Consider the following 24,532-nt stretch of genomic DNA (forward strand, 5'->3'; position numbering starts at 1 on the left):
CACTTACCTACAGTGCATGAGGATTAATGCCTCTCCACATCTTTGTCAATTTTGTTCATCAAATCCAACAATTTTTTTAATTTCTATTTTTAGAGTGTTAGAGTGTTGTTTATGCTCTCTAGTATTTTCTGTTCTGTAATGTTATCTCCCAGTGGTTTTTCTTACAAGCCTGTTTATTGGGCCATTTGAAGATTCCTTTCTGGTAGTTGGTGTTAACTTTTGACTGCTCTTGATGCAGGAAAAAAAATGCAAGAAAATAGATGTAACACCTCCCCTTGCCTCTGCCCCTCGCCCCTCCCTCCAAGCCCTGCTCTTCCACTCACAAAATTGAGCCCGTTTTACACCCTGTTTGTGCTACATGAATCCTGTCTGCTTAGCTATAGCTGATTGGAAAGAGATGTATACCTACCCAAGCTGAGTACTTAAAGTCTTCCTCCAAGGAATTCGAAATTAGGATGCCTCAGCTAGGCTGTTGAAGAACATGCAGATTGAGGGGTGGGGGTGACCATCTTCCCCTGTGTGCACAAAGAAGCTAGAGAAATGGTCTGCAGAGAAGGAATAAAGAAGATGTGCACAGAAAAACAAAGAAAAAACCTTACGGTCCCATAGAGAGGGAGAGAGATTGAGCTAGAATGTGAAAGTACCTGTCCTGGATCCTGACGGCTTTCCAGTTTCTAGTTCTCTTTTCTCCTGAGACTGCGTTATATTTTCTTATCTGTATTAGTTAGGGGTGGCTAACTGCTGTAACAAATAGATTCCACAGTGTGTAATGACCCTAACACAACAGAAGTTGATTTCTCACTCATACAGACAGATCCAGATGACTCTAAGTGAGGTGGCAGCAGTGGAGGGCTCTGTACTACGTAGTTATTTAGGAGTCCAGGTTGATGGAGGTTTTGCTGTTTTCTACCCATGGCTTCCAAGGTCCCCCTGGGTGTCAGCATCCATGCTGCAGAAGAGTAATGATCATGGAGTTGAATAACAAGGGAGGTTTTATAGACCAGGCCTTGAGCTAGCACAGTTATTCACATTCCTTGGCTGGAACTCAGTTACATGGGCACAATTAACTGTATGGGAGTCTGAAAAATGTGGTCTAGCTAAGGACCCAGAAGGATGAGAAAATGGGTTTGGTGAACAACTAGAGATGATCACGTCATATTTAGGATCTGTGTGATACCTCTATATCCTTTTAATTAAGTTCCCATTTTTTTTCTTAAACTTAGTTTGAGTTGGCTTCTGTTATTTATACCTTAATGATTTGGTGTTTTCATGATAGCCATCTTTAAAGTAGTAGAAGAGATAAAAACTGATTATTATTTTCTCAGGAAAATTGGGCCGATTTCCTCCTATGATGCATCATCACCAGGTACCCACAGGTGGCCAGACTCCTGGGGCTCATTTCCAGAGGTCTCATCTTGCAGAGGCATTTGCAAAGGCCAAAGGATCAGGCGGAGGTGCTGGAGGAGGAGGTAGTGGAAGAGGCCTGATGGGGCAGATTATTCCAATCTACGGTTTTGGGATTTTTTTATATATACTGTACATTCTATTTAAGGTAAGTGGAATCATCCTAATCATATTACATCAATGAAAATATAATATGGCAATAAAAATCAGTCTACATTAAAACTTTTTACAGTTCATAAAATTATTTTAAGTCCATCATCTCTTTAAATCTTGCCTCCTCTTCGTGAGGTACTTAGGATAGCCATTATTTCAGTTTCACATAAGAAATATTTACTCAGTGTTTAAGTGTTTTGCCCCAAAATTCACAACTAACGAGGCAGAACTAGGACTTGAACCTGGATCTTTTGGTTCTTAATCCAGTGAGTGATACAATTCAAAGCACTCCCCCGCCAAAAAAAAAAAAAACCAAAAAACAAACAAACAAAAAATTGAACATCTTTACAGGCCGAAAAGGAATAAAGATTTTCTAAGAAGAACGTATTGGGATTGGCACAGTGATTTCCAAATAGCCATTTTTAAGGCCGAATAACGCACTTTATCCTCCTTTTTTCTCCACAGGAATATGAGATGCTGTTTTTAATATTATCTCCAATAATTCTCCTAAGACAGAACTGTCCATCCTGAAATTAAGCCTGATATTTCCTAGCTCTGGGGAGACATGGGTGTGGGTTCTTTAAAGCAGACGCTCAGTTAAGTTCCACCTCCAGGCAGGCCTTTGCAGGTCCTGGGCCCCTGTACTGTGAAGTAGAGGCAGAAGCTTCACTTTGCCCTCCTGTCTAGAGTAAGCTTCAATAAGATGAGTTCTTTCTTGCCCAGGAATTCTGCAGGTCGTCTGAGTTGAGTCTGTAAGAATGCCTGTAGGGTGCCACACATCTCTTTTAGATGAGCATGAGCAAGGAAGATGACCTGTAGGGAGATTTTTTTCCTTGTGTTAGAAATGCTTGTTCCCTGGTGCCGTAAAGAAATAGCACTTGAACATGAATTTAATTTCCTCAGCAAGGCCATTACTTTCTGCAGAAAGGGTATACTCATCAGCAGTTTTGCCAGGAGAGTACACCGAACAAAGGAGACGGTCATTTATAACCTCACGCATCCACCTTACTGCTGTGCCCGGTTTCCATTGGTTGGAATGGGACCTCACATTCTGTGTTTGTGCTGATTGGCTAGTGACTTAGAACTTTTTAAAAGAGGCAAAGGCAGAGGAAAACAAAGGAAGGAGGAGGTAACTTGTGGAATGCTGAAAAAGGTAAAAACACCTTCAAATAAGGATGAGAAACAGGCTATGACCTAATGCTTGCTTGGACCAGTATAAGCATGCCAGGGCAAATATTTAGGCTAAATTGTGGGAGCTAAGAACATAAAGTACCTTGATTTCTTTATTGCAGCTAGCAGATATCTAAGCATGTTAGCACAAGTCCTTGAATAAATTTTGCTTCTAAGAGAAGTTACTATTCCTAATTAGATAGGGAGGAAAGTCTCTTTGAAGAGGAACCTCTACTTTACTGTTTACACTTGTGCCTTGATAATTTTTTACTTGGAAACCTTCTCATCTTTTGGTGTGTGGGTTTTTTTTTGTTTTGTTTTTTGTTTTTTTTTTTCTCGAGATATTTCTCTAGTGTTGCTATTTGATTTCATTTCTGACTTCATTTTTGTTTCCTAACCTTTTGGTTTTTTTACTTGATATGAGGGTTTCCGTGACTTTGAGGTTCTGAGCTGCTGTTAATGTGCTATACCTCCTTCAATTCTCAGCTCTCAAAGGGGAAAACAACTGCAGAGGATGGTGGGAAATGCTCTACTGCCACACCTGGAAACACCCACAGGAAAATTAGTAAGTTCCCCTTCTCAGTATATTCACAGGTATTATTGAGTCAAACAGTTTTATAGCCACAGGGACAGTCTGTGGGTATGTCTTAAAAGCATTTCTCAAAAGTTGCTCCAAATTAATCTGATGCCATTTTTGCCTTAGTTCTGGGAATTCTCAAAAGTTTTTATATTGATGTTGGGGTTTTAAGGGAGGGATAGCTACAAAAAGTACAGAACCATCTGTTCACTTTTTTATGTATTAGCAAATTAATATTTCACATTTGGAATGAATTACTTCTCATTTTCAGACTTCAAAATATGGGTAGCAGAGGGGAAAATGGAGGCAGAGAAATCATATCATTGCCAAAATCAGTTTTTAGATCTAGGGAAAGAGTTTAACACTTCTGACTCTTGAAACATGGCCATCAGATACTTATTACACAACTAGAATATTCTGTGTTCTCTGGGGAAATTAAATTTGTACAACATGGCTCTTTCCTCAAAGAATCTAGAGACTAGAATGTATGTCAGGAAAATAACCTATGAAAAATTTTCCACACACAAAAAAGAGACTTGGCAAAAGCATTGCAGGAAATCATATTTATCTGGGCTGTAACTGCTTTTTGGATTTACTTCTGGATTTTCTATGAAACTAAATATCCCAGTCACACTTTGCATCCTTTTTGGAAATCTTAAATATTCACAGAATTCTTTAATAAAACTGCTGTGTTCTTCAATGAGATAGTAATGGGAAGTGCAACAGTACAATAGTTTTTTAAAAATTTGTTGTCTCTTTAACAGGTTTAGGGAGTTGTCTGTGATGGTCCTTAGACTGTTACTTATTTTTCAGCCAGTTTTGAGCTTGCTCAACTGCAAGAAAAACTGAAAGAGACAGAAGCAGCCATGGAAAAATTAATCAACAGAGTGGGACCTAATGGTGAGAGGTAGGTTTTCATGTAACAGGACTCAGACTATTCTCATTTAGAAAATCAATTCAGGCTGGGAGCGGTGGCTGAGGCCTGGAATCCCACTTCGGGAGGCCGAGGTGGGTGGATCATCTGAGGTCAGGAGTTTGAGACCATCTTGACCAACATGATGAAATCGTTTCTACTGAAAATACAAAATTAGCCAGGCATGGTGGTGCACACCTGTAATCCCAGCTACTTGGGAGGCTGAGGCAGGAGAATCGCTTGAACCTGGGAGGCAGAGGTTGCAGTGAACCGAGATTGTGTCCTTGCACTCCAGCCTGGGCAACAAGAGCGAAATTCTGTCTCAAAAAAAGAAAAGAAAATTCAAAATTATGCTTTTTTTTGATAAATAGACCACTTATTTTCATTTTATGTACTGTCAGTTTTTAAATTGTGAATGTGTCATTTATGTATTCTTTATCATTTAACATTTTTCATTTACATACTCTCAAGCAATCTTAGTTTTCAAAAGTTTAGTGTTGTGCAAATTATTGTGAAAGTGAATAAATTTGTGAGTAACTCCTATGGGGTGAAATAACTAGGATTTAAGAAAGAAACTTTCCTAGCTGTCTAAAATAGGTATAATTTTAAGTAAAACCAGGTTATTGAACATGATGCTTTCTACTTGAGACAAAATGAGAGAAGAGAGCAAGTGTGATCACATTAGGCATTCATGTTTGTGTCAACTGTGCCAGCATAGAATTAGACATGTAAATTAGATGTTAAGAGCCAAACTAGCCATTTAGAATGTCCCAAAGGGAAGATACTCCTCTTGCTACTAGGCTGGCTGAGGATCTGAAAAGGTGGCTTCAGGAGGTTGATAGAAGTGGACAACAACCAAGAAAACGTGGATGTAGAAAGGCCAGGAAAAAAAACCAGAATGTAAGATTGAGGACAAAGAGGGGTTCAGTTTCAGCTAGGTCTTCTGGCAAGGATGGAAGGAGAACGTTAGGGTGAGTGGCAGAATCCCATGCAGAAGGAAGTGTTGAAATGTCCCTCCTACATCTTTGTGGGCACACTGTGTACTTTTTGCCCCAAGAAATTGTTGCTCTACCTTAGCCTGTATTTGCCATCCTTTATAGTGGTAGTACCCTGTGCCCTTTCTGTGTTCACTGGCTTCAGCCTTGCCTCTGTTTGGCTGGATACAAGAGAGTGGGTATCCTCAGATTGCAGCCTCCTGATGTGGCATTTCCCTGCAACATCTGCAGTCCTGTTGAAATGACATTTGTGAAGATGAACCTTGCCTGTGTGGGCCCAGGAGCCTTGACTTTCTTTTTATCTGGAAAGCAGAGTTACTATCTGGAATGTTCCCCAAAGTTGTATAGATACATCAATATATCTTTGTGAGTGTATAATAATAATTGATATTTATTGAACACTTACTAAGGACCACACTCTGAACTAAATGCTTTGTGTACATTATCTAACATATGACTATTTGTATGAGTGTGACTAAACCAATTTTTGCAATTATACTTTTCTGGCCTTTTCTGCCCTAACCCTGTAGCTGCCACCTACAGTCTGGGTGGAGAACTACCCAGGCTATTATAGACCGTTAGGTCTGAAAAAGTATCTGTACACTCACCTGGGCCATTGGAAACCCCAGGCCACACCTAAGGGTCTTGAAAACCATAGATAAATACCTGTGGGCAGGGCCTCTCACTTGGGAGACTCAACTCCTGGAGCTTGGGGTAAGAGACCACGTGAAGATATTTTCTCATTATTATTTATTGTTGAGTAACAGACTCCCTTAACTCAAATTACTCTACCATTCAACCCATGTACATGATCTATCTATAGCCCAAGCCAGAGATGCAATATTATAACCTCTAACTACTGTCTGTCCTCTTCATGCCAGATTTACATCTCCTTGTTGTACTACATCTGGAGTTGTACTGTCTCATTTCAGGGGCCACAGGTCCTAGCCCAAAATGTTTACTTTTTGTAAGATGCTGAAGTGTGGACTCCTTGGGAACATATTGATTGAAGCCTGCAGCATGGCAAAGATTGTGTAAAACTCTTTCCACCCTGCCTCTTAGGAACTGGGGAGCAGCTGTCTTCCCACTAGAGAGAGCATGGCTCCTGGCTCTTTACCAAATCTCTCATTTTTTAGTTCTAAGATGTGATTTTTCTCTCTGACACTCCTGAATCCAACATCTTTTATCCTTACAGGTAGGCCCTATGGGACTTATGCCCTAAAAACTGTAAGGGCTAAGCAGCCCATATGTTTGTATGTTTTCTGTTGGTATAACTGAATGCCACAGACTGTGTAATTTATAAAGAATGGAGGTTTATTTAGCTCACGGTTCTGGGGGCTGTGAAGTCCAAGTTTTATAGGAGGTATCTGGTGAGGGTCTTCTTGCTGCATCATCGTATGATGGAAAGGCAGAAGGGCAAGCAAGCACATGCAAAAGAGGGAGGCACCAGAGGCCAGCCCCACTTTACAACAGCCTATCTTGGGATAACTAACCCACTGAGATAATGGCATTAATCTGTTCATGAGGGCTCTGCTCTCATGTCCTAATCACTTCATGAAGGCCCCACCTCTTAATACTGTTGCAATGGCAGTTAAGTTTCAACATGAGTATAGGAGGAGACAAATATTCAAACCGTAGCACCATGTTTCTACATGTTTTCCCATTTATACTTACAGTCTGTGTCCTTTAACCTCAGTTTCTGTGGCATTTGTTCTTTTACAAGTCTGTGCTCCTATGATTATTAGAAAAGCCCAAAATATTCCAGTATTTGTTCTGTCAGATCAAAATTGTATCACATCTCTGGGTTTCTGGGGGTAAAGCAGAAGACACATTCATTTACAGCCTGTTAAGTCCTTTTATATAATATTCCATAACTGCAGGATATTGGCTTAAAATTTGAAAACTCTGCAGTTTCTGAAACTTTCTGAAACTTTACATTAATGCTTAAGTAAGAACAGAAATATGGGGAAAGTTTTTGATATTATCTAATAAAACTTTTCAGAACGCTTTTACTTGTGAGGGATGTAGATCTGTACACATATTTGAATAATGAAACATCCTAGAATGTCAGTCTTGTGCCATGTTTTGTCTGATATTAAGCACAGTGTTCATCTCAAGGACACAAAGAGTAAGGAAAGGATCTAGGAATCAGAAGTGAGGTGTCCTGATTTCTGTCCTTATGACTTCGGTCCTCTCTTCCCCCACAACACACACTTATTTTGACTCTGAAGGCTTTTGAGGAGAAATGTCACGATTTGCTGTGCTTTAGAAAAATAACTCTTATAGTAATACATAGAGTGACTACATGCTAGAAGGTTATTGAAAAGGTTTCAACAAATGGTAAGAAATAGGCCAGTGAGAGTGGAAAAGTGGGGATAAATTAGGGGGACCTAATGGAAGAAAAAAAAATCACAGGCTGTATTCCTTCCTGGAATAGCATACCCAGTTGTAACAATTTACCTGCTAGAAGCATGGTATGGTCAAGCAGACCATGAAAAAAGCAGGGACGGTGCACCCTCTGGCAGCAAAGTGCCCTGGTGGGCATGTTGAGTACGTGCGTGGGGCTACAGATTTTTGCCATGAATTCCTGGAATGTAAACTCTTTGAGGCTAGACTTAGCCTATTTTTTTCAGTGTGTTTGTCTAGTAGGTACTAAGTAAATACTTAGTGAATTAGAATAACTATTCTTTTTTTTTTAAATTTTTTTTTATTTTTATTTTTTTTGAGACAGAGTCTCTCTTTGTCACCCAGGCTGCAGTGCTGTGGTGCGATCTCAGGTCACTGCAACCTCCATCTCCCAGGTTCAAGTGATTCTCCTGCTTCAGCCTCCGAAGTAGCTGGGACTACAGGCACATACCACCACACCTGGCTAATTTTTGTATTTTTAGTAGAGGCAAGGTTGTTCACCATTTTGGCCAGGCTCAACTCGAATTCCTGATCTCAGGTGATCTGCCCACCTTGGCCTCCCAAAATGCTGGGATTACAGTTGTGAGCCACCGTTCCTGGCCCCTATTCACTTTTGATAAAAGCATTTGTACGCTTTTGTGGTAGAAGAGGAAATCATGACCATTCTCTGTTGAGGTCCTTTACTTCAGTTCCTGACCTCTATATACAGAGCCCACTGGACATATCTCATAGATACCTACCTTTATCCTCCTCATATGATAAATAATCTATTGAATGAATGAATGTCCAAGATGGAATTCATCATCTATCCCCCAAGTGAACCTACTCTACCTTTAATTTCCATCTCAGCAAATGGCTTTACCATCCACTTGGTTGCCCAAAGCAGAAATTAGATGTTATCCTTGATTCACCTTTTATTTTACTTCCCATATCTCATTAATCACCATGTCTTGTCATTTCTATTTAATTAATAAGCCTGTCTCCCTGCAAAAGACTGTAGGCTCTGTGAGGTCAGGGATTGTCCTTCTTAGCTATAGAGCTTAGCACAGGCACATAAAAGGCTCCAAAAAATATTAGATGAAGTAGAAGAAAGAATGAGTGAGTGAGTGCATGAGTGAGTGAATGAATACCTGTTTTTGACATAGGTCATAACTATCTCATGTGGTTTCTCTAATTTTGCCACCTTTCAGTTTTCTTTCTGTTTTCCAAACAGATGGATTATCTCTTGTTTTAATCCTTCAGCAGGTCCCTGTTGATTTTGAAAAAGCATAGAATCTTTAACATAGCTTACATGGTTCTGAGTGACCTGGCCTTTTGTACCTCTCTTGCTTTATCTTTCTTCGTCACTCTCTGTGTGGTCCAGCCACACCGACCACTTGCTGTTCCTCTAAAATACCCGTATGTTTTTGCCTCTGGACTTGGCATATACTTTTTCGTATGCCTACCTCGTCTCTCCCCCGACAACACATGCTTCTTTTGACTCTGAAGGCTTTTGAGGAGAAATATCACGATTTGCTATGCTTTAGAAAAATAACTCTTACAGTAATATATAGAGTGACTGTATGCTGGAACATTATTGAAAAGGTTTCAGCAAATGGTAATAAATAGACCAGTGAGAGTGGAAAAGTGGGGCCAAGTTAAGGGCACCTAATGGAAGAAAAAAAATCACAGGCTGTATCAGGTTTCTTGGTTGCAAGCAGCCAACTCTGGCTAGCAAAAAGTTTGAAGTACGAGGAGGCAGAATTTATTGGAAGAATGTGGGGTAGCTCATAATGTCAAAGGAACAACTGAACATCCAGGTTTCAGGAAGGGTGGTAACCAGAGCAGCTTTGGGCGTTTAGGGAGTAGGAACAAAGGGACAGTCTCCTCGTGGACTGTTGCCAGGATGAATTTAATGTCAAAGTATTCAGTTCAGGCTTCACTGTGTTCAAGGTCCAAAAGTAAAGTTAGCTCAACTTGGGTCCTATATCTATCCCTGAATCAATCCCTGCAGCCAAGGGGATGGAATGTGATGATTAGCTGTGGGTCACATGGCCACCCTTGAAAGAGAGGTGGGGGATGGATGGCTCACGCTAACCTTTGCACTGTGAATGCAAGATGAGTTTGTTCCCCAAAAGAAAACTACTAACCAGATAAGAGCAATGAAGAAGAATAAATAAATAGAGATGCATTGGAGATTTACAGCCAAACTGGAAGGAAGATTATGGCATTAACCAAGATAATATACAAAAGAAGGGAAAGTACATAAGGCTTTGGAGTTGAGATCGTAAGTTCAGCACTGAGTATGTCTGAGATGCCATCAGAACATCCATGTGTAATATGAAACAGCAATAGGAAATTTGGTTCTTGAGGTCAGAGCAAAGGGCTCAGGTTTGGAAGTCATTGGCTGGGAGTGAGAGATGGAGAAAATCTCCATGGAGAAAGGTAAGATCACCAAATATTTGAGGCATATCAGACTCTGCTGCAGTATCCTGAAATCTTTTACTGATCTGAGTTCTGTTCTAACCATGAATGGTGTTATTAACATCTGTTTAATTCTCTGTGCTTAATTCTTGCATTTGGAACTTGATGATTCTGCTGGGCTTACAGAATTCAAAATTCTAGTGAGGCTATTTCCCAACTGTGCCCTTTTATTTTTCTATCATCTTAGAATCTTCCATACTCAGCCTCTTCTGGTCTTCCTGTTCATGGAGTTGCTCACGATTCTGAGCCAACTGGGACCTGGTTTCAGGAGGTGAATTTAAGATTAACTTTAACATAGTCGCAAGGCCTCCAAGTGGAAATGCCCAGGAAATTACTGGAGTTGTGAGATGGGAATTTGTGTGAAAAGTCAAGATTAATAGTAGCATTAGGACATCTTTTCTGTAGAGGTGATGGTCTAATCTGTAATACTGGATCAACTTCCTGAGGGCATGATTATAAGAATGGAGAAATGAGAGTCCTAGGATTGAGTCTTGGGAAAATTGTTTTGGGAGGTGGGTAGAAGAAAGTGAGCCAGGGTCATAGATAAAAGGAATGGTTAAAGAAGTGGGAGGAATACAAATGTCTCAATAGCTAAGGGAGGAGGAGGTTTTAAGCAGAGGATGGTCTATAGTACAGAGAAGTCAAGAAGAATGAAATGTGAGAAAAAGACCCTTGGACTTAGTAAAGTGAAAATCACTTAGGAGTAAAAGTTTTTGCAACTTTTGGTAAAATGATAGAATGGAATCCAGAATTCAGGGAGGTGGAAGAAAATAATGGATGGTGAGGAAATGGGGATCAATCAAACTAACACATAATTATTGAGCTCTTAATAGTGATCATGGCATTGTGCCTATACTGTTGTCAACTTAATTATTACTGCCCTCTGGGAGTATCAAACTGAGTTGAGATGATAAGGAATCCATGAAAATATTCATTGCAATAAATTCAGAAGATATCATAAAGTAGACCATGATTAATGCATAATGCCAGATATGGACAATAAAGGTATACTTGTTTAGAGTGAAATGAGGATGCTTTGGTTTGGAGTTCTCTGGGAAAGCTCTTGTCTGTTCTGCTTCCTCTAGTCTACCCATCCTCTTTTAGGATAAGGGCTTCTGATTTCCCATGACTTAGGAAATAGAATTAAGACTGTTTCGTTCATTGAAGATCAGAATGCCCTGTGTACAGTCTGGAAAAGTAACATGTGCCACCTGAAGAGAAAAGAGTTTGTGATAGGCAGGTTAGCTCTTCTAGTCAGCCCCAGAAGCCTCACAGAAAGTGGGTTGTTTTAACAGTAAGAAATAGGGGTTATGTGGGACAGATGAGCAGTTTTGGAGAGTCAGGACTCCTGTACTGATGGGAAGAATAGAGCTGTCAGAGGCCCTGTAAGTATAGGATTTTAGCTGAATGTGGAACAGACAGGCATCTTTAGTAGTTCATGGCTTTGAAGCTACTTGGTGTGGAAGAAGTGGAACTCATGGTGTTTTCATTTTTCCTTTTACTGAGGTCTCTGGTAATGTTGGCTCTTCATTTTCCTCAGTTACTATCTTCATGTTGAAAGGAGAAATACTCTTTTCATTTTCCTTATTAGTCATTAAGGCTAAAGTTAGACTGAGCATAGAAATGAGTGCAGGCTCAGAACTGGCTGTTAGAAAAATAGATGACTGTCTCCATAGGCTAGTACAGAGTACATCATTTTCCTTTGTAAGTGTTGTATTAACTTGTGTTTGGGTTTTAAGAGGAGAATAAGTAGCCTCCATTAAATCCTGCTGCTAGATAAAACTGGTCTCAAAGCAGATAGTTATCAGTCTTCTAAGTAGGACCTTGTTTGCCTAACAGTGTGATGCAGTGCTTTCCTCTAAAAGAAAATAATCATACTGTTATCCTTGAGTCTCATGTTATTTTTGCAGATATTTGCCAGAGCCACACAACTAAGTTGGGATTCAAACCAGGTTTTCCAAAATGTAGAACTTGAGCACTGTGCTTCAAGAATTGCACAGAATGTGATCAGAAGCCTGGATGGTTTTAGTTATAGTGCTTCCATTAAGTGGCAGTATGAATATATAAACAATATTTCTCCTCTGTGGACCCCAGTTTCCCCAATTTCTCTAGTCTAGATGATTGACTTTTCAAAATTACCCACCTCTGAAATTTTAGAATCTATCCTTACACCTGCACAAGTAAATTAAGCCTGGTGATTTCTAGTAGCATAAATTTTCCTGGTTGACGCTAATGGCCTAGAACATTTTCTTTTGATGACCTTGCTTCAGAGAAAAGTGGCTTGTAGTAAATGGAGTAATGTGAGTAACAGTGAAATTGTTAGGCGATTGAGAATCAGGGCATTGAGATACACTGAAAAAACACTGAACTGAAAGCTGAGACATCTGGGGTCTGGTCCTAGTATTGACATTAACTAATTTTGGGACCTTGGGCAATCACTTGATCTATTCTGGGCTTTAGTTTTCCCATTTATAAAATCAAAACATTGGACTAACATCTCTAGTTCCCAGCTATGCAGTTGGAGGATCAATTCCCAGAATAATAATCTGCTGCAATTGCACTTTCTATTCCAGTATCCAGACAGACCATAGTGATGTTTATGTCTATTGCCTAGGAGTATTTACCACTAAATGGTTGGATTGTCTGATATTTCTAAGCAGAGCACAGACTGTGACTTCTGACCAAGAGAAACGGTTGCTACATCAGCTCCGAGAAATCACCAGGGTCATGAAAGAAGGAAAATTCATTGACAGATTTTCTCCAGAGAAAGAAGCTGAGGAGGCTCCTTACATGGAGGACTGGGAAGGTAAACAGCATCTTCTAATTTTTTTATTAGCTGTCAGCCCAGAAAAGAGATCGTACAGATTTTCTAAAAATCAGCTTCATTATTGAGGTATAATATATAAACAGGAATATTAACCAGTTTTAAATGTACAGTTGGATGAGTTTTGACAAATGTATAGAGTTTGTATAATCACACCATAATTTTGATAAAGAACATTTCCATCACCCCAGAAAGCTCCCCCTTCTTTGTAGGTAATGCCCTTCTCCTGCCCCTGGCAACAACTGAAGTGCTTTCTGTACGTTTAATTTTGCCTTTTCTGTGTAAGTGGATTATACTGCATATGCTCATTGGCTTCTTTGATTTAGCATAATACTTTTGACATTCATGTTTGTTATTGAGTATATCCATACTTTTTCTCTTGCTGAGTAGTAGTCAGTTATATGCTTATACCATAATTTGTCCATTCACCAGTTGAGGAACGTTTGGGTTATTCCTACCTTTGCACTCTTATGACTCAAGCAGCTATAAACTTCTGCATGAGTCTTTGTTTGAACATATATTTGTGTTTTTTTTGGGTCTATACCTAGGAGTGAGATTTCTGGGTTTAAGGTAATTGTATATTTAACTTTTTTTGTTGTTGTTTTTTAAGACAGTCTCACTTTGTCGCCCAGGCTGGAGTGCAGCAGAGCAATCTCAGCTTGCTGCAACCTCTGCCTCCTGGGTTCAAGTGATTCTCCTGCCTCAGCCTCCCAAGTAGCTGTGATTACAGGTGCCTGGCACCACGCCTGGCTAATTTTTGTATTTTTAGTAGAGACAGGGTTTCATCATGTTGGCCAGGCTGGTCTCGAACTCCTGACCTCAAGTGACCCACCTGCCTCAGCCCCTCAAAGTGCTGAGATTACAGGCATGGGCCACCATGCCTGACCACATGTTTAACTTTATTAGAAACTGTCAACCTGCTTTCCTAAGTAGCTCTTCTTTTTCCCTTCCCACCAGCAGTGTATGGCAATTGAAGTTACTCCACATCCTTGGTAACACTTGGTCTTGTCAGTCTTTTTAATTTTATCTATTCTAGTGAGTGTAAAGTGATATCTTAATTGTGACTTTAATTTACCTTTCTCCAGTGACTAATGATGATGAACATTTTTTCATGTGCTTATTTGCCATCTGCATATCTTTGAAGTGTCTGTTCAAATCGTTTGCCAATTTTTAAATTGGGTTGATTAGGTTCTTGTTGGGTTGCAAGAGTTCTTTATATATTCTGAGTACAAGTTATTTGTCATTTCTGTATTTTGCAAATATTTTATGTAGCTTGCCTTTATATTTTCTTAACAGCATCTTTCAAAGAGTAGAAGTTTTAAATTTTGATGAAGTCCAGCTTACCATTTTTTTCTTTATGAATTGCTCTTTTTTTTTTTTTTTGAGACAGAGTCTTGCTCTAGCCCCCCAGGCCTGAGTGCAGTGGCGCCATCTCGGCTCACTGTAAGCTCCACCTCCCAGGTTCACACCATCCTCCTGCCTCAGCCTCCCTAGTAGCTGGGACTACAGGCGCCTGCCACCATGCCTGGCTAATTTTTTTGTATTTTTAGTAGAGATGGGGTTTCACCGTGTTAGCCAGGATGGTCTCAATCTCCCGACCTTGTGATCCGCCTGCTTCGGCCTCCCAAAGTGCTGGGATTACACGCATAAGCCACTGTGCCAGGCCCATTTTTTATGTTCTGTTTAAGAAATATTTGCCTAACCCAAGGTTTGCCTAACTCCCATGTTTTCTAGAAATTTTACGGTTTTAGCTTTTACATTTAGGCCTGTGATCTATTTTGAGTTAACCTTTATAGATGGTCTGAGGTATCAGGACTGAGGTTTATTTTTTTCCATATCAAATACCCAATTGTTCAGCTTCTTTTGTTACATTTAATTAGCTTGACATTTGCTTGAAAAACCAGTTGACCATGCATGTGCTTATCTGTTCTGGGCTCTATTCTGTTCCATTGATCTGTATGTCTCTACTTGTACCAATAGCACATGGTCCTTATTACTGTGTCTTTATAGTAAGTCTTGGTTTTGGGTAGTTCAAGTTGTTCAGATTTTTTTTTCCAAAATTATTTTGGCTATTTCCTTCACTATTTCAGATAAATTTACAATTAGTTTGTCAGTTTTTATGAAAAAGCCTGATGGGATTTTGATTGGTACTGCTTTGAATCATTAAATCAATTTGGAAGAATCAATACAGTAACTATATTGAATCTTCTAGTTCATGAACATGTTATATCTCACCATTTTAGATCTTTTAAAAGTTCTCTCAGCAATGTGTGGTAGTTTCCAAGGTATAGGTCTTGCATATGTGAGGGATACTGGTCTGTGATTTTCTTTTCCTGTAATGTCTTTGGTTTTGATTTCAGGGTAATCCTGGCCTCATAAAATGCATTGGGATGTGTTCCTTTTTCTGTTTTCTGGAAAAGTTTCTGTAGAGTTACTGTTATTTATGCCATACAAGTTATGTGGAATTCTCCAATGATATTATCTTGGTCTGGAGTTTTGTTTTCTTTTTTCTTTTCTATTCTTTTCTTTTCTTTCCTTCCTTTCTTTCTTTTTCCTTTTTCCTTTTTTTCTCTTCCTTTTTCTTTCTTTTCTTTCTTTTGTTTTTCTCTCTCTTTTTTTTTTCAGGGTCTTGCCCTGTTGCCCATGAACAGTGGCACATGATCATGGCTCACTGTTTGATCTCCTGGGCTCAAGCAACCCCCCAACCTCAGCCTCCTCGGTAGCTGGGCCTACAGGCATGCACCACCATGCCTGGCTAATTTTTCAATTTTTCAATTTTTTAAATTTAAAAAATTAGCCAGGCATGGTGGTGCATGCCTGTAGGCCCAGTTACTCATGCCTGGTCTTGTACTCCTGGTCTTAAGCAATCTTCTCGTCTTGGCCTCCCAAATGCTGGGATTATAGGTATGAGCCACTGTGCCCAGTTGACCTGGAGTTTTCTTTGTGGGAAGATGTCTATGAATTTAATGCATTTTATGGATATAGTGCTATTCAGGTCATTCACTTCTTGAGTGAACTTTGATACTTTGTATCTTTCAAGGAATTTACATAGTTCATCCATGTTGTCAACTTTGTTATTAGTATAAAGTTGTTCATAATATAGTCTAATTATCCATTTAATGTATGTAAGATCTGTAGAGATGCACTCTCTTCTATTCTTGATCCTGGTAATTTGTTTCTTTTCCTGATCAAGCTGCCCAGAGGTTTATCAACCTTGTTATCTTTTCAAAGAACTATGTTTTGGTTTCTTTTTTTTTTTTTTTTTTTTTTTTTTTTTGGTTTGTTTCTTATTTCATTGACTTGTGTTTCTTTCTTTCTGGTACTTTTGGTTTAATTTGCCTTTTTCTAGTTTCTCAAGGTGGAAGCTTAGACCCATGACCTATATTTTTGGCCATTATTTTATTAATGATCTGTGTCTTTGTATCTCTCTTATTTCTTTCTGGCTCTCCAGTTGCATATATGTTTGATAGTGCCCCACAGGTCATGTAAGTTCTGTTCACTGTTTTTCAGGTTTTTTTTTTCCTTACCATGCTTAGTTTTGAATAGTTTTTCCAGCTATGTCTTCAGGTTTATTTGTGTCTTCTTCTACTGTATCTAACCCACTGTTAATCTTATTCAGTGTTTTTTAATTTCAGATATTATCATTTCTAGAAGTTTCATTTGGGTCTTTTTTATATCTCATTTATTCATATTTTACTCTACTTTCTTAAGCATATGAGGCATATCTGTAATAGCTTTCTTGACTTTTAATTGCTAATTTCATCATCCATGCCATTTCTGGGAATGTTTCTGTTGACTAATTATTCTCCTGGTAATGGGTCCTAATTTCTTTTTTTTTTTTTTTTCATACCTGGTAGGTTTTGATTTGATGATGGATATTACAAACTTTACATTGTTAGGTGCTGGATTTTGTTTTAGTGCTTTAAATAGTGTTGGATTTCATTAGGTTAGCAGTTAGGTTAGTAGAAAACAGTTGAATCCTTTAAGGCTTTAGCATTTTTTAGGTTGGGTCCAGAACAGCCTTTATTCTAGGGCTAATTTTTTAGTTATATGCTTATACCATAATTTGTCCATTCACCAGTTGAGGAACGTTTGGGTTGTTCCTGGCTTTGCACTCTTATGACTCAAGCCGCTATGAACTTTTGCATATGAGTCTTTGTGAATATTTATAGCAGGTTACTTTTAATAGCCAAGAACTGGAAGCAACCTGAATGTCTTTTAGGAGGTGAATAAACTGTGGTATATAAATACTGTGGTATACACTCAGCAATAAAAAGGAATGAACTATATGTACAACAACCTAGATGAATTTCCGGAGCATTATGCTGAGTGTAGGGGGAAAAACTAATTCCCAAAGGTTACATACTATATGATTCCATTTATAATTGACATGGCAATATTATAGAAATAGAGAACTGATCAGTTGTTGCTAGGAGTTAAGACAGGAATAGGAGTAGGAAAGAGTGAGTGTGCCATGAAAGGGCAACATAAGGGATCCTTGTGGTGATGGAAAATGTTCTGTATACTGACTGTATCAATATTAATATCCTGGTGGTTATATTGTAGTATAGTTTTGCTAGATGTTGCCTTTGGGAGAAACTGGATAAAGGGTACATGAGATTTCTGTATTACTATTAGTATTATTTTTTAAAGGGATAGGGTCTTAACCATGTTGCCCATGCTGGGGCTCAGGCGATCCTCCCACCTCAGCCTCCTGAGTAGCTGGGACTCCAGGTGCATGCCACTGTGCCTGGCTTGTATTATTTCTTATATACTGCCGGTGAATCTGTAATTATCTAAAAATAAAAAAGGTTAATTTTTTTAAAAAGCAACACAAATTCTAAGGGAAAAGATTGTGTAACTTAAATACATAAAACTTTTACCTTCTGCAGATCAGAGAATATTACACAGTTTAAAGGACAAGAATAAACTGGAAAAATATTTATAACAAATATAATTGAAAAAAGTTATCTTTTTTTTTTTTTTTTTTTTTTGAGACAGAGGCTTGCTTTGTTGCCCAAGTTGGAGTGCTGTAGCTTGATATCTGCTCATTGCAATCTCTACCTCCTGAGTTCAAGTGATTCTTGTGCCTCAGCCTCCCAAATAGCTGGGACTACAGTCATGCGCCACCATGCCCAGCTAATTTTTTTGTTTTTAGTAGAGATGGGATTTCGCCATGTTGGCCAGACTGGTCTTGAACTCCTGGCCTCAAACGATCTGCCCACCACAACCTCCCAAAGTGCTGGGATTACAGATGTGAGTCACTGCATCTGGCCCATATCTTTAATATGTAAAAAGTTCTTGAACTAATTTAGAAAACACTGATATCCTTACAGATAAGCAGTTCACAAAGAGAAAAAATGCAGCAAGCTATGAAACATATAAAAAAGTATTTTAATCTCACAAGTAATTAATGAAATGAAATTCAGTTTTTCCACCAAATTGCAGTTTTCATTGTTCCCCCTCTACCTACCTTTTAGGTTTTGTTGAAAATATATGGAATTTTAACTACAAGTGATATTAATTTTTAAAGATACTAACCTTTTCTGTTTTAAGTGTCATTTCTTAACAGTAGCATTAAATTCCTAGGCCACATTATCAATACTTATTTTATGTTGATAATTCTTACAGATTTCATTGTTAACCACTGTCTCATATATAGCATCATTTTTCTTGAATTTAAATTTTGACTAAGTTTTGTATTTGTCAAGAATATCTTCATATTTCTTTCCCATATAGTATTGTGTACTGAGTACTTGGATATCTGTACATATTTTTCACCTGTACACAAACAAATTGTTTGACTGCGTATAAAATCATTGATTATGCCACTTTCCCTAAAAAGTTAGAAAATATTGCTTCATTCTTTACTTTAATTTGATGTTGAAAATGAGAAATCTTATCCTGGTCTGCTCCTTTTTCTCAATAGGTTACCTGTTTTTAGTTAGCTAGCTTGCTTGTTTTCTGTCTGGAAATTTGTTTTTTCTTTCTTTTCTTTTTTTTTTAAATTACACTTTAAGTTCTAGGGTACATGTGTACAACGTGCAGGTTTGTTACATAGGTATACATGTTCCATGTTGGTTTGTTCCACCCATCAACTCGTCATTTACATTAGGTATTTCTCCTAATGCTACCCCTCTTCCAGCCCTCCATCCCTTGACAGATCCCAGTGTCTGATGTTCTCCACCCTGTGTCCAAGTGATCTCATTGTTCAGTTCCCACCTATGAATGTTTGGTTTTCTGTCCTTGTGATAGTTTGCTAAGAATGCTGGTTTCCAGCTTCATACATGTCCCTGCAAGGGACATGAACTCATTCTTTTTTATGGCTGCATAGTATTCCATAGTGTATATATGCTACATTTCCTTAATCCAGTCTATCATTGATGGACATTTGGGTTGGTTCCAAGTCTTTGCTATTGTGAATAGTGCCGCAATAAATGTACGTGTGCATGTGTCTTTATAGTAGCATGATTTATAATCCTTCAGGTATATACCCAGTGATGGGATTGCTGGGTCAAATGGTAATTCTAGTTCTAGATCCTTGAGAAATCGCCACACTGTCTTCCACAATGGTTGAACTAATTTGCACTCCCACCAACAGTGTAAAAGCGTTCCTGTTTCTCCATATCCCGCCCAGCATCTATTATTTCCTTACTTTTTAATGATTGCCATTCTAACTGGCGTGAGATAGTATCTCATTGTGGGTTTGATTTGCATTTCTCTGATGACCAGTGATAGCATTTTTTCATATGTCTGTTGGCTGCATACGTGTCTTCTTTTGCGAAGTGTCTGTTCATATCCTTTGCCCACTTTTTGATGGGGTATTTTGTTTTTTCCTTGTAAATTTGAGTTTTTTGTAGATTCTAGATATTAGCCCTTTATCAGATTGGTAGATTGCAAAAATTTTCTCCCATTCTGTAGGTTGCCTGTTAACTCGAATGGTAGTTTCTTTTGCTGTGCAGAAGCTCTTTAGTTTAATTAGATCCCTTTTGCCAATTCTGGCTTTTGTTGCCATTGCTTTTGGTGTTTTAGACATGAAGTCCTTGCCCATGCCTATGTCCTGAATGGTATTGCCTAGGTTTTCTTCTAGGGTTTTTATGGTTTTAGGTCTAACATTTAAGTCTCTAATCCACCTAGAATTAATTTTTGTATAAGGTGTAAGGAAGGGATCCAGTTTCAGCTTTCTACATATAGCTAGCCAGTTTTCCCAGCACCATTTATTAAATAGGGAATCCTTTCCCCATTTCTCATTTTTGTCAGGTTTGTCAAAGATCAGATGGTTGTACATGTGTGGTGTTATTTCTGAGGCCTCTGTTCTGTTCCATTTGTCTATATATCTGTTTTTGTACCAGTACCAGGCTGTTTTGGTTACTGTAGCCTTGTAGTATAGTTTCAAGTCAGGTAGCGTGATGCCTCCAGCTTTTAAAAATTCTGAATTTGGTCAGATAATCTGTGCATGTCTGAGTGTGTACGAATGTGTGGATTTTTCATAGTATTTTTGTCAAGCATTTAGTGAGTCCTTCCCATCGGAAGACTCAAGGCTTTCTTCAGCTAAAGGATATTTTATTTTATAATCTCTTTAATTATTGCTCCCATTTACCCTATTTTGTTCTCTCGTTCTAGAAGTCCAGTAATTCTGAAATTGGATATTGTTGATAGTTTGCCATGCAGCTTATCTTTTTTCCTCATAATTTCCACTTCTTTATCATTTTATCTTTGTGCTGGGAGAATTCCTCAACTTGGACTTTAAATATACTAATTTGGTTTTCAGCCGTGTCCATTTCAATCTGCTATTTTCTTTTTCTTTTTTTTTTTTTTTTGAGACAGAGTCTCGCTCTGTCTTCCAGGCTGGAGTGCAATGGCGCGATCTCAGCTCACTGCAACCTTTGCTGCCTGGGTTCAAGTGATTCTCTTGCTTCAGCCTCCTAAGTAGCTGAAACTACGGGTGCCCGCCACTACTCCTGGTTAATTTTTTTGTATTTTTAGTAGAGACAGGGTTTCGCCATGTTGGTCAGGCTGGTCTCGAACTCTTGACCTCAGGTGATCCAACTGCTTCAGTCTCCCAAAGTGTTAGGATTACAGGAGTGAGCCAACGCACCTCGCCCAATCTGCTATTTTCTTGCTGAGCATTAATTTTTTTTTTATTTACAATTATGGCTTTCTATTCAATAGCTCCTTTTTATTTCTTGTTTGCTCCCTTTTTAAATTGAAGCCTGGCTAGGTTTTATCAATGCAGTATCTTCTTGAATATTATTGGGAATATCAATCATAAATTGGTTGATATTAACTCCTATTTCCTGCACTATTTTATTAGAGACTATTGGCATAGTTTGTTTTGGTTAGTTTTGTTCCCTCATTTTGAACTGCTGGTTTTCTCATAGGAGCAGTGAATTTTTGTTGCTTGCTTATATTTTTAATGATGTTCTTTTTTTTTTTTTTTGAGACAGACTCTCGCTCTGTTGCGCCCAGGCTGGTGTGCAGTGGCGCGATCTTGGCTCACTGCAAGCTCTACCACCTGGGTTCATGCCATTCTCCTGCCTCAGCCTCCCAAGTAGCTGGGACTACAGGCTCCTGCTACCATGCCTGGCTAATTTTTTGTATTTTTAGTAGAGATGGGGCACTGTGTTAGCCAGGATGGTCTCGATCTCCTGACCTCATGATCCACCCGCCTCAGCCTCCCAAAGTGCTGGGATTACAGGTGTGAGCCACCGCGCCCGCCCTTAATGATGTTCTTGAGTAACCAGTAATGTTGGCTTACATAGGCTACCTCAGCAGTTTTATGAGTTATTATTTGATTTTCCTCAGGGGGCCTCTTCCTCTTTTAAAAAGAAAATTATTTATTTTAATGAATACATAAAATTATATATATCGATGTTTTTATATATGTATACACTGTGAAATGGCTAAATCAAGCTATTTAACATATGCATTACCTCACATACTTAAGGATTTTTGTGGTGAGAACACTTAAAATGTACTCTGTTAGCAATTTTCAAATATACAACATACTGTTATTAACTGTAGTCTGTACAATATGTAATAGATCTCTTGAACTTACTTATTCCTCCTATCCAGCTGAAATTTTATGTCCTTTGACTAGCATTTCCCTGATACCCCCAGCTTCTGATAACCACTATTTTATTTTCTTTATGATCTTGACTTTTTTACACTCCACATATAAGTGAAATCACGCTGTATCTGTCTTTGTGTGCCTGGCTTATTTCGGTTAACATAATGTCCTCCAAGTTCATCCATGTTGTCATAAATAACAGGATTTCCTTTTTGAAAGCTGAGTAGGTCAGGTGTGGTGGCTCACGCCTGTAATCCCAACACTTTGGGAGGCTGAGGCAGGTGGATCACTTGAGCCTAGGAGTTCAAGACCAACCTGGATAACACGGTGAAACCCTGTCTCCAGAAAATACAAAAGATTGCTAGGTATGGTGGCATGTGCCTAGTCCCAGCTACTTGGGAGGCTGAGGTGGGAGGCTGAGATGAGTCCAAGAGATGGAGATTGCAGTGAGCTGAGATTGTGCCACTGCACTCCAGCCTGGGTGACAGTGTGAGACCTTGTCTCAAAAAAAAAGAAAAAAAAAACAACTGAGTAGTATTCTGTTGTGTATATGTGCCACATTTTCTTTATTCATCCATTCATGGATGTTCAGATTGATGCTATAGTGTGGCTATTGTGAATAATGCTGCAGTGAACATGGGAGTGCAGATATCTTTTTGACGGACTGATTTCTTATCTTTTGGATATATATCCAGTAGTGGTATTGCTGGATCATGTGATAGTTCTATTTTTAATTTGTTGAGGAGTCACTATACTGTTTTCCATACTGACTGTACTAGTTTACATTCCCAGCAATAGTATATAAGGGTTCCCTTTTCTCTACATCCTTGCCGACACTTATTATTGCCTTTTGTCTTTTTGATAATAGCCATTCTAACAGATGTGGTGATATTGTGGTTTAAATTTGCAATTCTTGAATGTTTAGTGATGTTGAGTACTTTCTCATATGCCTGTTGACTATTTTTAATGTCTTCTTTTGAGAAGTGTCTATTTATATCCTTTGCCTATTTTTAAATTAGGTTTTCTTTTGCTATGGAGTTGAGTTCCTTATATATTTTATATATTAACCCATTATCAAATATATGGTTTGCAAATATTTTCTCCCATTACATAGATTGTCTCTTCACTCTGTTGTTTCCTTTGCTGTACAGAAGCTTTTTGCAGTAATCCCATTTGTCTGTTTTCACCTTTGTTGCATGGGCTTTTGGTATCATATCCAAAAATATCATTGTCCAGACCAATGTCATGGAGCTTTTTCCCTAGGTTTTCTTCTAGTAGTTTTACAGTTTCAGGTCTTAGGTTTAAGTCTTCAGTGCATTTTGAGTTGATTTTTGTAAACGTGAGGTGTGAGATGAGGGTCTGATTTCACTGTTTTCCATGTGGATATCCAGTTTCCCCAACACCATTTATTGAAGAGATTGTTCTTTGACCTTTTTGTGTTTGTCATTTGACCTATGTGTATGTGTGTATGTTTTATTTTTTGGCATCTTTGTTTAAAAAAATTGACCGTAAATGTGTGGATTTATTTCTGGGCTTTCTATTCTGTTCCATGAGTCTGTATGTCTGTTTTTATGCCAGTAACATACTGTTTTGATTACTATAGCTTTGTAGTAGATTTGGGAATCAGGCACTGTGATGCCTCTGGCTTTGTTCTTTTTGTTCATGATTGCTTTGGCCATTTGGGGTCTTTTGTGGTTCCATATGAATTTTAGAATTGTTTATTCTATTTCTGTGAAAAATTGTCATTGAAATTTTGATAGGGATTGTATTGAATCTGTAGATTGCTTTGTATACTATGGACATTTTAGTAATATCAGTTCTTCCAATCCATAAACAGGACATCTTTTCATTTTATTTGTGTCTTCTTCAATTTCTTTCATCAAAATTTTATAGTTTTCAGTTCAGCCTCCCAAGTAGCTGGGATTACAGGCATGCACCACCACGCCCAGCTAATTTTGTATTTTTAGTAGAGGTGGAGTTTCACCTTGTTGGTCAGGCTGGTCTCGAACTCCTGACCTCAGGTGATCCACTCACCCCAGCCTCCCAAAGTGCTGGGATTACAGGCGTGAGCCACTGCACCCAGCCTATACTTTCATATATATATATATTTGTGTTACTAAATAGTGTCCCTTGCTCTCTACTTGAAGAACACCCTTGAGCATTTCTTATAAGATAGATCTTGTGCGGATAAGCTCCTTCAACTTTTGTCTGGCAGAGTGTTTGTTTTTTCCTCATTTCTGAAGGAGAACTTTGCCAACTACAATATTCTTGGTTGACCTTTTTTTGTTTTTGTTTTCCATAAGCATTTTGAATATATTTTCCCACTCTTTTCTGGCCTTTAAGGTTTCTGCTGATAAATCTGTTAGAACTCCCTTATATGTGATCTACGTTTTTTCTTTTGCTGCTTCCAGCATCCTTTTTTTTATTTTTGATAGTCTGATTATAATACTTCTTGATATAGTCTTACTTGAGTTCAGTCTGATTGGAGACTTTTGACCTTCCTGTACCCAGATATTTATAACTTTCCCCAGATTTGTATAGTTTTCTGCTATTATTT

The 24,532-nt window shown here is 38.5% G+C and overlaps 1 protein-coding gene across 6 annotated transcripts in view; it reads left to right on the forward strand.

Moving 5' to 3' along the window:
* The window catches only part of RIC3 (RIC3 acetylcholine receptor chaperone), a 57,620-nt gene that overhangs the window by 24,119 nt on the left and 8,969 nt on the right, over positions 1 to 24,532 (forward strand). For 2 of the 6 annotated variants that reach the window (XM_012000254.1, XM_012000255.1), the window contains exons 2-5: positions 1,326 to 1,552; positions 3,214 to 3,292; positions 4,118 to 4,211; positions 12,655 to 12,887. The exons of 1 other annotated variant lie outside the window; for it this stretch is intronic. In XM_012000254.1, coding sequence (XP_011855644.1) covers positions 1,326 to 1,552; positions 3,214 to 3,292; positions 4,118 to 4,211; positions 12,655 to 12,887 — 633 coding nt within the window. The remainder of the gene's footprint in view (positions 1 to 1,325; positions 1,553 to 3,213; positions 3,293 to 4,117; positions 4,212 to 12,654; positions 12,888 to 24,532) is intronic. 3 more of the 6 variants (XM_012000257.1, XM_012000258.1, XM_012000259.1) reach the window with 3 other exon arrangements.

Source organism: Mandrillus leucophaeus, unplaced genomic scaffold (assembly GCF_000951045.1).
Source record: "Mandrillus leucophaeus isolate KB7577 unplaced genomic scaffold, Mleu.le_1.0 Scaffold622, whole genome shotgun sequence".
NCBI lineage: Eukaryota > Metazoa > Chordata > Mammalia > Primates > Cercopithecidae > Mandrillus > Mandrillus leucophaeus.